This window comes from Apteryx rowi, unplaced genomic scaffold (genome assembly GCF_003343035.1).
Source record: "Apteryx rowi isolate R43461 unplaced genomic scaffold, aptRow1 scaffold_803, whole genome shotgun sequence".
Taxonomy (NCBI): domain Eukaryota; kingdom Metazoa; phylum Chordata; class Aves; order Apterygiformes; family Apterygidae; genus Apteryx; species Apteryx rowi.
The window spans coordinates 250,344-262,918 of NW_020451098.1; the positions used below are offsets into that span (position 1 = coordinate 250,344).

The following is a 12,575-nucleotide window of genomic DNA, read 5'->3' on the forward strand; positions in this document are numbered from 1 at the left end:
GACGGGACGGGACGGGACGGGACGGGCAGCCCGGCGGCACGGCGGGGCAGGCGTGAGCTTGCGGGGGACCTGCAGCCCTGGGGGGGCGGGTGCAACTCCACTGTAGCAAGTGCAACCTTATGGGGGCAGGTGCGACCCTATGGGTTTAGGTACAATCTTAGGCGGCAGGTGCAATCTCCTGGGAGCAACTGCAACCCTTTGGGGGTTAAGTGCAACCCTAGCAGGGTAGGTGCAATTTTATGAAGGTATGTGCAGCCCGGCGGGGGGCAGCTACAACCTTATGGGGGTGGTGTAATCTTATGGGGGCAACCGCAGCCTTATGGGGGTAAGTGAAATCGTATGGGGGTGGGTGCAACTCTAGGGGGGCAGCTGCAACCCTGTGGAGTAGGTGCTACCCTATGGGGCCTGGGGCTTTATCTGTGTCAGTTCCCAGCTGAGGTGTAGGTGGGGTGGGGGGCAAAGCTGGATCTGCGTGCTCCAGCAACCCCCAGGTATGTGCGGGGGAGCCTCTCTGGCGGCAGCAGGACAGCAGGAGGCAGCCACAGAGGCTGAGAGCCGGGTGGCCTGGCTGGCCGGACCTGATAACGCGAGGCAGGCAGCGACGTGGAGGTGAGGGGATGCCCTATGTTGCTGGGTATACATGCGATTTCAGCTGCAAGCTTCCCGTAGTGTCTTCACAAAAGGGAGGATGCAAACTTATTTTGGGTGGGGGATTTAGAGGGAGAGCAAAAGGCTTTCAATAGCTTCACAGCATGCAAAAAAAAAAGAGTCTCTGTCAGGAGGTAAGTGTGTCCTGCCTTTGGACAAGCATGACAAATCATAGGGATTATGGAAATTGCATTGAAGCCTTTTTCCTAAATACTGTCCCAGTCAAAAATAGTGCTGTTTTTCTGTCTCACAAGCAAAAAAGATGCCTGCTTCTTTTTTTGACTCTCCTGGCAGGAGCTGGTGACCTGACTGGGGATGCTATGGGCTATGTGACGGGCGTGCTGGCTGTGCTGATCCACGCTGCCTACCTGGTGCTCATTCAGAAAACCAGTGTAGAGAGTGAATACGGACCCCTGACAGCTCAGTACGCCATTGCTGTTTCAGCCACCCCTTTCCTCATTATTTGCTCCTTTGCCAGCATGGACTCCATCAACGTCTGGTCGTTTCCGGGCTGGAAGGACCCTGCCATGGTATGCATCTTTATTGCTTGCGTCCTAATTAGCTGTGCCATGAACTTTACCACCCTTCACTGTACTTACATCAACTCGGCTGTGACCACCAGCTTCGTAGGGGTGGTGAAGAGCATAGCAACCATCACGGTGGGCATGGTGGCATTCAATGATGTAGAGCCCACAAAGTTATTTATAGCCGGTGTTGTGGTCAACACCTTGGGTTCTGTCATCTACTGCGTGGCCAAGTATGTTGAGACCAGGCGGAAGAGCAATTACGAGGACCTGGAGAAAGAAGCTAGAGAAGAGGAGGAAAAAGGGCAGGCTGGGGAGCAAGCACTGTTTGCGATGGAGGTGATCTCCAGGGAGAAGGGGGCTGAGGAAGCAGCGGCGCCGGGGTCAGTGAGCGGGGACAGTCAGAGTGGAGAGGAAGAGAAGGATGGCACTGTGAAACCTGCTGAGGTGCCTGCGACTGCCAGGGGAGGAGCTGCTAGTGCAGAAGAAGTGAACAGGAGCTCACTGAAGGATGCCTATCTCGGAGTATGGAGGTTGGTGAGGGGGGCGAATTACATAAAGAAGGATTATTTGATAGAAAATGAAGAGCTACCGAGTCCTTAACAAGCATGTTTGAAAAACCCACAAAACGTATTGCTTGAGGACAGACACCTGGTTCTCTGTACAGGGGAAAGGCAGAGCATACATTTCTCACATCAATGGTGACAGGTCCAAATCATTTAGGATAATTTTACCTCATCATCAAAAAAGTCAGAGTTTGCTCATGCTTTGGGCTTGCATTGACCTGCTTTCAGTACATCACTTTAGACCTGCTGCAGCTAAAGGTACCGAGTCCTCTGCTATGGATACAGAGTTGGGTGGTGACAAGGCACAGGCTGCTGTCCAGAAGCCTGGCTGTGAAGAACCCCATTCCTGTTAAGTTAGATGCCCGTGCCAGTGACACGGTGGTGGCTTGCAGCTTTGCTTAGTCTGGAGCCTTGTGATTTTAACAGCATTTGGAGGCTCTGCTGATGTGTTTCTTTGTCCATCTCCATCCACTTATAGGTGTTCTATATAAATATATTCCTGCAATATATAAACTCCTATAAATTGTACTTTTTTGTGCTCCTCTGTATCAATATAATTGTAACAGGGCTAGAGGTTGTGCCACTTTAATTACATTGGTGTAAAATCACCCTCTTAGCTGAAGACTCAGAATTTCCACAAATTATGTGGCCAGGCTGGGCCTTAGACCTGGTCTACGTTCAAGTGGTTTTTGTCTTCAGCAGGACTACTTGTGTCTTATAGTGGTGTACATGAGAGCAGAATCAGATATGAACTTCTGAGAAGCTTTGGTCAGCAAAACAAGGATGCTTTTCTATGAGCTTTAAGTACATGTAGCATTGGGAATATTAGCTTGACCCAAATACAAGAGTATGGAAATGCTGGAATGTATTGATTTGTTTTGGGGGGAGACTATTTAAAAAAAAATAGGGAGAAAGTGGATGCATAGTGCTATCCCCCTTCTTATACCCTAAAACCAGGTGATTCAGAGTCTGGATTTGACCCTAAGTCTCCTCTCCATCTCCGTCCCCCAGAAGTACAGGCTAATAACAGGACTGGGGAGACTCTCTCTGCCTGTGTATAAACTGTGGCTCCCAGGAGGGCTTTTGCAGAACATTTTGGCTGTGTCCTGGCCACACGCTGGGACATGACGTAGCGTGTGTCAGCCCTCGCTCTGCCTGTGCCGTGGTGTCCGGCAGAAGGAAACTGGGGCAGACAGGCAGGGAGCTGCTGCGACCACTGCACATTTGCGGACGGGGCTGCACGGTGCCTGCAGCGCCGAGATGCCTGCGTCTGTCATGGAGCTGCTCTCCTTCGCCCAAAGCACTTTGCTGGGCCGTTAGGGGTGAAAAACTGACTCTCAACCCTGTGTGTTGCAGAGCTCCTGTGGGAGCGGAAAGCACACACTCCAGGGTTTCCTCTAATTAATATGCTGATATTTTGTATCAAATATATTCAACAGAAAAGAGGGAGAAAACAAATGTTTGAGTATTCCTTAGCTTGGGGATAGGATACTCTGAGAGGTGGGAGTCCTGGGGTCAAACCTGTGCTCAGAGCCAGGCAGAGCAAGGATTCGACTCTGAGTCTTCCTCGTCCCAAAAGAGTGTCCCTACCAGTGGACAACCCGACTATAGACCAAAACAAATTGTTACCATTTCCTGAAAAAACTGGGTTTCAGTCAATCTAAGTTGTTGTTGTTGTTGTCGTTATTATTATTATTATTATTATTATTATTATTTATTAAGCCGCTGAACTGAAAATCAGTTATTCCCACAGCCCTAATTAAGTAGTGCCTAGCCCAATGCCTTTTTAAATCTAGCAGACTGCATTAGCCTCATAGTGCACTCGTCACTGAAATCAGCAGGACTGTTCACCGAAATAAGCAATTTACCCAGCAGGGAATATTTGTAAAAACTGATCTCTAGGCAAGCTTTAGATTCTCATCAGTTTAAATACAGACAGAAACATCAGGGTGCAATAGTATTTTTTTAAACATTGAGTCCAGAAGTTGGATGACCTGGTATCACACATGGATTTTAAAAAAGATGGTTAAAGAGACATTCTGACCAAATGCTTGTATGTAGCTGCTGAGCTGTGGGGCCGTGGCATGGAGAACTGTACATCACACTTAATGTATAGCTTGTGCTGAAGCAGAGAGATACTGGCTGTGTGCTGAAATACAATGTTTACCTTCCGTTCAAGCTCCACCGGGCATTTTTTCAGTAATGCACTGTTTGTTGTTTGTAGGCTAATGCAACAGGGTTTGTGTTAGTTTGTTAGTCAAATGCATCTTAGAGTAAGGACATTTGTGTCTATGACTTATAGTTGCTGTTTGCTAAACTCGTTACAATATTGAACTGCACTGTAGTCCATACAGATGGCTGAAGAGAAACCTACATTCCTGATCCATTCCTACTGTGCTCAGTGTTTTGTCTCCACCAGAAATGTAGAATTTTTCATCACCTGAATGCCAGTCGTAGCTCTTGCAGCACAGTACCTGTTGGGCACATGCTCTAGAAAGTTTCCCTCCTGGACTCCTGTCACAGGACTTTTCCCTGGGGGGAGTTTAATGTTTTGCCGCTTGCTGTTGAAGTATCAGTAGAAAAGTATGAAAATTCTAACAGGTTTGACTGTCACAAAAGCTGCTGTTTTGATGTTGTACATTTGCATGTATAGTAAAAATGTGATTATATTGTATTCTGTTTATACCTGTAAATTCCCTAAATTAAAAATGGGATTTTGGTAAATGCAATCCACTTTTTCAGTAAAAGAGACTGTCGCACAATAAAATAAAAATATTGCCTCGTGCTGAGGTTTTTTAGTAGCGTCAGCGGAAGACTGCAGAATGAGATGTGGGAATAAAATGCACTGCTTTCCAAAAGCCTTTTGGTTTTCTTATTGTTGCTTCTCCAGGGTGCTCATTCTTCTCTCACTTATAATTATTCTTTTGCCTTTATAACGTCCAAGTTTCCTCACCATGTGACAGCACGCTATAAATACTGTCATTAATAGAGGGATTGAGGACAGACAAAGGAACACAAGAAATCTGAAGTGGCTGAGTTGTCTGTGGAGTTTAAGTAGCTATTGTTCTCAGCAGTGATTTCTTTGGCTACGTATTTAAGATGATTTAGTGTCACTAGTGTAACTGCTGTAAATTTAGAATAAAAAAATTAAACAAGATAATGCTCATTATTAATAGTAAGATGATAAAATTGTTGCATTATTAAAGGACTTTTAGTATTGTTTTTATTTTAGAAGGTTCAGTATTTATATTACTAGTTATATCACATGACCACCCTGTGAGATGACTTAAATGTTATTTTTCACTGTTTCCTTTAGACCAGAGGTGTGTAATAGGCCAGTGGCTGAAACTGAGTAGTGCCACATACTGGGACTGGTGACCATTACAGAGGTCTTCTTGCAGGGTGGCTTAGAGAAAAAAACTGTCTTTGTTCCATAGTGATGAAAGGATATGATGCACAATGACTGCTCTGAGAATAAATATTAATTTCAGTGTCAATTTATCATTGAGTAACACCTGCTCTAGCACTACTGAAGTAGCATACACATGCACACACACACACAAATGCAAGAGGAGGAAAGCCAGATGGTTAGCTTTCCTAAAATAAAATCTTCTCTAAAATATTTTTTTCTAAATTAAATAAAAGAGAGACCAGAGATATGGAGGCAGTGATAGCTAAAATTTCTAAGAATAAGTAAAAAATTTGCATGCATTACTGACAAACTGATCCTGAATTTACCATTACTGCTAGAAGGAAAACGAACAGCAACSTACAAATAAACAGGTGAGAGTGAAAGAAATTCCCCAGTTTATTAAACTACACTCTACACTCCTATATATGTTCAAGAATTGTTTATTGCCAGTGCTTAATAGCCTCCTCTAATTTGATTATATCTGTTTGCTGCAGGCAAAGATTTCAGTACATAGAAAGGTGCAGGCTCTTCAGCTCTGATCTCTAAATCAACATTTGAACATTTTACTGCTTGGAGTAGTAAAGGTTTAACACCAGTGATTCCAGCCTCCTTGCTCTCTTTGCCTCTGTCATGTATAATTTCACATGCTGCTTCGGGGTTTCGTGTCTGTTTTTTAACATGACGCCTCTAAGCACAGCGCAGGCAGCCAATTCAGCCCAACGATTAGCTGCTCCGTTCATGCTTCACTAGTTTGCTGGAGGTCCTGGGAAAGCTGTTTGCTTAAACCATGCTCCTGTCTGCAGGTGAGGAGCGCGCTGGTGTCCTCCTTCCTCATCCCTTGTATTTCACTCTGAGGACAAATGCCATTTCCAGCATCCAGCCCGAATAGCTCGGCTGAGCCAGGCAGGCACGTGGCAGAGGACTTGCCACAGAGGCTTCTGCCACATTATTTCTCTTTTTTTCCTAGAATGGGGAGTGGAGGAATGGACCAGCAGGATTTTGCAAGTCCAGATTGCTCCTTGCTACCTTTCTGCATGTTCCCGGGCACCAGGGTGGCTGTGGCCGCTTGCCAGCTGCCTGCAGAGCCCAGCCGAGGCCGCGTACCAGCTCCTGGGGGCTGCACAGGGTCTYGTGGAGCTGGGCTCAGTGTGGGCTGTACGCAGGACGGAGGTCCTGAACCCCGCCGGCCCGTGACACTGGATGCTCCCTCTCGTGGATGCTGCTATAGACACTTATTACACATGCAAAGCCAACAGGAGATTTTTTTTTTCCACAGTAAAAGCATTTTCAGTAATAAAACTTTAAGCCTGAAAAATGGGTGGCCTTTGCTGTAATTGTTGCTGATTGATTAGCCATTCTCATTACAGGTAGAGACTAAGAAAGCCAGGAACAGATTAATGCCAGAAATTGTGTTCGAGCAGGAGAAGGAGTGTGCCTCAGATTACTGTCTGGGTACACAGCATGAAAACAGTGCTAGGAAATGGGATTAGGGCAGATGGGGAGAAAGTGAGAGTTAAAGAAAAACCTGCTTATGCAGAAAAGCAAAATGTTTCCACTTCAGGTTTTTAGACTTTGAAGTGGGCCTAAGTGAGACTCCTGTATCGTGCCTCTCTCCCACACCCGCATTCTTGGGGAGCCAAAACCCAGCACCTACACCAAATTGCGGTTAGTCCTCTTCTTACAAGGAAATAAACAACAACAGTGTCAGAAACTCGGGGTCAAATATTGCAGTGAATTTGCAGTGAATGCACTTGAATTCTGGACCCTGAAATAGTGATGCAAATGATGGACACAGTCCAACTGAATGAGCTGTTGTGGGGGGAATCTGCTGGATCTGCTGTTTGCAGTTCTATGATTTTTTTTTCTTACTGGCCAGGTATAAGAAATTCTGCACTGGGCATGTTAATCTTGTTGATAAGCCTGTGCCTATCAAACCAAAGTAATGCCAGTGCTGTTCTCAAAATTATGCCTTTTTTTTGGCTAGGTTCTATTAATTTTGTTCCTGATGATAAAACAAGACAGATTTCAACCATTCTTTAACAGAAGTCAGGATTTCTCTGAAAAAGAGCTACAGATGCTAAGATCACAGACTGCTTTTCACCTGACACGGGGGTCAGGTGAATAACGAGCTGGAGTTCATGATAGTAAACCAGTCAAGTTTACAGTCTGCTGTAAATATTGAGTATCATCAATAAATAAAATAATTGGTTACAGGCTGCTATGTTTACTGAGTATCACCAACAGCTTGAATCTAGAATTGGCTTAATTTTCTAAGTGAATTTTCAGTCTTTAGCATCTCTGCAAATCTGTCATTATGGTCTGTTCAAATTCAAACCAAATGCTCGGTTAAAAGGTAAAATACGGATTTTCTCTTCTGATGACCACACCACAAGCCCGCTGCGGAGCTGAAGGCAAGCTGTTCCATGTGTCACTGCGCCTTCGGGGATGACTGAACAGCCAGTGATGTGGATAAGGTCCAACAACATATGTTATGACAAGCACGTGAAAAATCAGCTAAGTTTTTCCTTATGCCAATTTTACAGAAAAAAAAAATGCAGTTTCTCAAGTGTAGTGCCTGATGGAGCACTGGGACAGACTATTTGCTGCTGCTACATGTTGAGCACTAGAAAGCTGGTGCACACACAACACAATTGACAGTGCACAGTCGGATGATTTTGGCTCTGGGGGTTACAACATTTTTTAAAACAAAAGAGACTGGGATGCATTTGCCTAACATTGTGGGGGGGAAAAATTGCTTAACTTAGGAAAGTTGGGGTATAGGTCTGCGTGAAAAACTACTCTCCAAAAAAAGCATTATTTCTAAGCTTCACATTTCAATGATTTCTACAGGCAGCATCAGATTTTTCAAAACTGCTCATCTGTCTTTTTTGATTAATAACATCTAAGCATGAGCAGCATGGTCTGGACTATCTGGTTATGTCCTAGGGTGCCTTACATGCCTCCTGGGTGCTGAACTCTTTTGAATCACTTAAATGTTGTAGTGACAAGGGCTAATGTTGCTGAATCCAGCTCCACGGTCTGACACAAACAGTGCTGTTTCTTTTTCCATTAGCAGGATCTACTTAACAATGATAAAGCACACTTGCATACTTATAAATGTCTTTTATGGAATTGACTGCTCTGAGTATTTGAAGCTATCATTCAAGAGCGCAATAGCTAGCTGCTAAAGAGCTGTCATGGCTTGACATTTGCATATGTATCACATGAACTTTGATCCCTGTCATGTTATCATGTTCTGCCATAAGACACGGAGGATGACAATGACAGCCAGTACTGGCTTTTCTGTGGAAGATTTTGCAGGAGGACTGCTGGTGATTTGTTATTCAAGCTTTTAGGCTTTCTCATTTTTATGTACTTCAGTGCCTCAAAACCGTTGTGAATTTTGGTCTGGACTGAGTGTAGATTTGACACCATTCCTGTTTTTACTGACTTTCTGCAAACTTCACCTTTGCCCCCTCCTCTGAGGCTGGTCAGGCAGGGCTCAGTGTGGTTCTGTGCCTGCATGTACCCTGGGATTACACTTCAGGGAAATCAAAGCTGCAGCCAGCAGATGAAAAGCATCAGCTCCCTCGCTCCTGGACAAAAACAAGGACATGCTGTCCTGTGATGGAGCTTAATTGTCGATTTATACTCATCATGAACAGGGACAGTGATAAAGCCCTTTAGAGGTAAGGAGACTTCAGTGCATCCTCAGAAATGTGATATTTAAAGCACAGGTTGAGATTGGAAATGATCTGTCAGTAGGTATCCCTTTGGTATGTAAATAAGCAAAATCTAAACACTTTGGGTTGATACCGAATGCACATTCCTATATGGCGATATAGAGCAGCAACTGTAATGCCCTCCCAGTTGGTCACCGCTGATGCCCTCCTTTACCAGTCCTTTCCTGTGTAGCAAAACATTTAAGTCTATATTTAACTTTTAAGCCTTGACCTAGCCTTTATTCAGTAGGAAATGAACCTAAAMGCAAACACTTTGCTGCATTAGGGGCTTACTGCTGACTCATGTTTTACCTCCCTGACCTGAAGACAGTGTTCGAAGGCAGTTTTGTAATTGCTTCTTTAGCCTCCTCAAGCAAAAGCTTGCGCTTGGGAAGCCAAAGCTCCCAAGACCCTACCATGGTTTTCCAGCAGAACAATGCCAGTGAAACAAACCCTCCATTTACCCACGTTGCTGTGGCAGCACAATCAATGGTAGATGCGTCTGCTACAAGAGAAGAGAGTTTTTGCATGCTTAGTGCATGCTGTTTGGTTGTGTGGCACAGCCGTGCTGTCGGAGAAAAAACGGGAGCTGCTGGGGCTGCGTTGGCACCGTCATACAAGCCCAGCTGTAATTAGAAGGYATCTCTTGTCACTAATGCTGCATGTGCTGGGGCTGAATGTTTTAGCATCTTCTTGTGTGTGCTCAGGAGTTTGTCCTTTTTCCCAAAGTGCCTTGGAAAGGTCTGGCACACTTCAGCTTGCTGAGACACCTCCCCACTCGGGCTAATCCAGGTCATAAAAGAACAGGTCAGCAGAGGCTGGCATAAACAGTGGCACCACATAGAGGGAGGGGAATGGTACCAATTTTACCTATGCAATCCAGGCAGGCTATTTCTGGAGCAGAAATGGTTCCTTCACTTTTTTTCTTTTTCAGCCACAGCTCTCTATATTTCTGAAAGGAAAAATGCAAATCCATTAATAATTTTTTAGAAGAAAAGATTTATTTAAGAAGCTAGTTCCTGCAGGCAATACAGCACTGGCTGAACTTGCAAAATGATTCAATGTATGGTACAGATTAGGTTGGTGGCTGCTTTATGTTCATTGCCTCTGAAGTGGTTGGGAAAACTAAGATGTAAATGTGAGGACAGTAATAAAGAATGAGCTCTGCAAAGCAGCTTTGCTACTGTAGGTCTTAAAACCTATTTGAGAACTTTATAGATTTAGCATCATCCTTGAGCTGACTTGACAAACGAATCTGGCATCTTTACTGTTCAGCCTTAGAGTATAAAATGCAATAAATTCAATCTCCTGYGAGATAAGGAGTAACCAGCTGATTCCCAGGGCACAGAGAGCACTGACACGCTCTTCTATCAGTGCATTCTGCTACGATGGGATATCTAATTTAGGTGAGTGCATTTCCAGCATTAGGGCACTTGAAATCTGGCTGTGGGTGACTGCCAGTAGAGACATACAAGATCAATTTTGCAGATTCATGCAGAAAACCACTCTTATTTTAACTGAAATGCTAAACTTGAATAATAATTCAGAGTATTATAAACTATCAAGAACACAGAAAAGCCAAGGGAAGCTCAAAACTAGAATTCCACAGCCATATTTCCAAAGATTTACATTGCTGCTGTTCTGCATTTTTCAGTCAAAATGATGAATAAACATTTGAGTACAAATGGCAAGGAAACTTAGATTACTTTAAATCTAGAGCTGCTATTTTACCAAAATTTAGCTGTAGGGAGCCCATGAGGTTCTTCAGCAGGAGCTACCTGAGCCTGAGCCATCAGCTCCCCAGAGCATTTTTAGGAGCCTAGAGCTGGCTGGTGCAGCCCTCACCTGAGGCACACAGAGAGCTGGGAGACTGGATATAAATATATGTGCTGCCTCTTTCTGTTCAGGGATGCCTTTGTTTATTCAGATGAAATTTAAAACTTCACAGTCTGTGCAGGTTGGTGGTCCCGCTTGCTGCCCTCTTTCCTTCAGGGGCAATTCCCGTTCCCCGCCCCGTACACACTGTCATGATACTGGAAGCAGCAATATGAAGCCTTTTGCTCATGGCAGTGATGCTAGGATGCAATATATGGTGTGACTTTGTTCTAAGGATTGATTTTGCAGCTCCTCAGAAGGTTCCTTCAAGTGGGCATCCCTCTGAGATCACCTGAAAAGATGCTCGTCTGGAACAAAGTGTAAGCAGAAGTGCAGCAGTCTCTTCTTGCTAGGGCATAAGCAGGAAGTATCAGTACTATCCAGTATCGTTCACTGCTCCCAGCAGTGGTGTCAGCCAAGTTTCAGGGTATGACCATGGCTTGGACATTGGTTTGCTCTATATAACACCCAGTGATTTGAGAACCTCTTTCTCTGCATCACTCCACTGCAGATATGATACAGGATGGGATGTGGGCTAATAGCCCCTGTAAATAATATGAAGCTGGTGATGTATTTTCTGTGACAGTGCCTAAACTGGCATTCACATTGCACTGTTGCCAGAAAAAAGAAAGCTGAAAGTGTTGATTTTTTGGACCACAGCTTTCAGGCTAATTCAGTCATCTTTGTTTTTGCTAATCTGCTTTCTTAAAGGCTTGTGAGAGTTTGCGTGAACTGCTCTATTCTCTCTTGGCCCATCTGATGATATAATGTGAGACAAAGTTTAGATGAGTGACACAAGCCATCATTTCCATTAGAGCAATTGTAACCAGGTGATGGAAATAGAAAGAGTGTGCCTACATGGAAAAATGCAAACAGACAGGAGACTGCATAGCCTTGACTGGGGAGACACAGACAAGTCCCATGCAGATTTTGAGCAGAAGGATATGTTACAGTGCGCAAGCCTGGGCACACGACTTCTGGGACACAGTGCAGACAGAGTTGCTCATGAGATCTGCTAATATCTGCACACAGGGGTGTGCGGCTATACCTACAATTTCTAGCTTTTTTCTCCCACTATTGTGTGAGGAAATGGGAAGCCATACTACGCTGTCACTCTTTGATGAAAAATTCCTTGTGGATGTCCAGACAGAGGGAAGCATACGAGAAGCAAGGTTTTGGTTTTTCTCTTTGCCTCACTCTATGGTTAAAGGCAGTTCTTGAGCTCAGGTTACTTGTAGGATGTCAAGCTGAGAGGCCTAAGACAGGAGTTGCTGTTTTCCAGGACTGGTGTATATGTTTAAACATTACACTTGGAACATAGCCAGATTCTTCACTGCTGGTCTCTTTTCAACTGTAAACAGAACTGCCCTCCCTCCAAAATTGTGCTGTCACTTGCTTTTGCAAAAGGCTGCACAAATATTTGGGGTTTTCATCCATTGATTTCTACTGCAAATTAATTCTGTAGATTTGGTGAAGTCGATGTGCTTCAATAAAAGTAAAGAGCCCATTCCATTATGCTACTTTGGCATGGTCCCATAATGTCAATGAAATTGATTGGAAAGAAGTTGGTCTGGAATAAAGAGGTCCCCCATGAGCTGTACTGGTCTCTCCCAGTTAGGAAACAAAACATGTAAAGCTGCAAAGCGCTGCTCTGCTGTGGCAGCATAGAAGCATTTGAAACAGCTCCTGTGAAGGATAGTTATTTGGTGTAGCTATCACAAGGGCTACTGAGATTTTCTCAGGAATATTGTATTGTTATGACTTCTCGTGTTGCAGAGCAGTTTCCTGTGGGAACCATTAATTATGTCCATTTAGGGATGCTGAATGG

The 12,575-nt window shown here is 44.4% G+C and overlaps 1 protein-coding gene across 1 annotated transcript; it reads left to right on the forward strand.

The window, feature by feature from the left end:
* Positions 1-493: 493 nt before the first annotated feature.
* SLC35D3 (solute carrier family 35 member D3) lies at positions 494-1,775 on the forward strand. The gene is made up of 2 exons (XM_026089237.1): positions 494-609; positions 911-1,775. Exons 1-2 carry the CDS (start codon positions 494-496, stop codon positions 1,773-1,775), a joined length of 981 nt encoding a protein of 326 aa, XP_025945022.1.
* The last annotated feature ends 10,800 nt before the right edge of the window (positions 1,776-12,575 follow it).

What these genes read in the sequence shown, in the direction of transcription:
- SLC35D3 (XM_026089237.1), top strand. Translation starts at nt 494, where the DNA reads ATGTGCGGGGGAGCCTCTCTGGCGGCAGCAGGACAGCAGGAGGCAGCC. An exon ending in AGGCAGGCAGCGACGTGGAG is followed by an intron (nt 610 to 910) that starts GTGAGGGGATGC and finishes CAAGCAAAAAAG; the next exon opens with ATGCCTGCTTCTTTTTTTGA.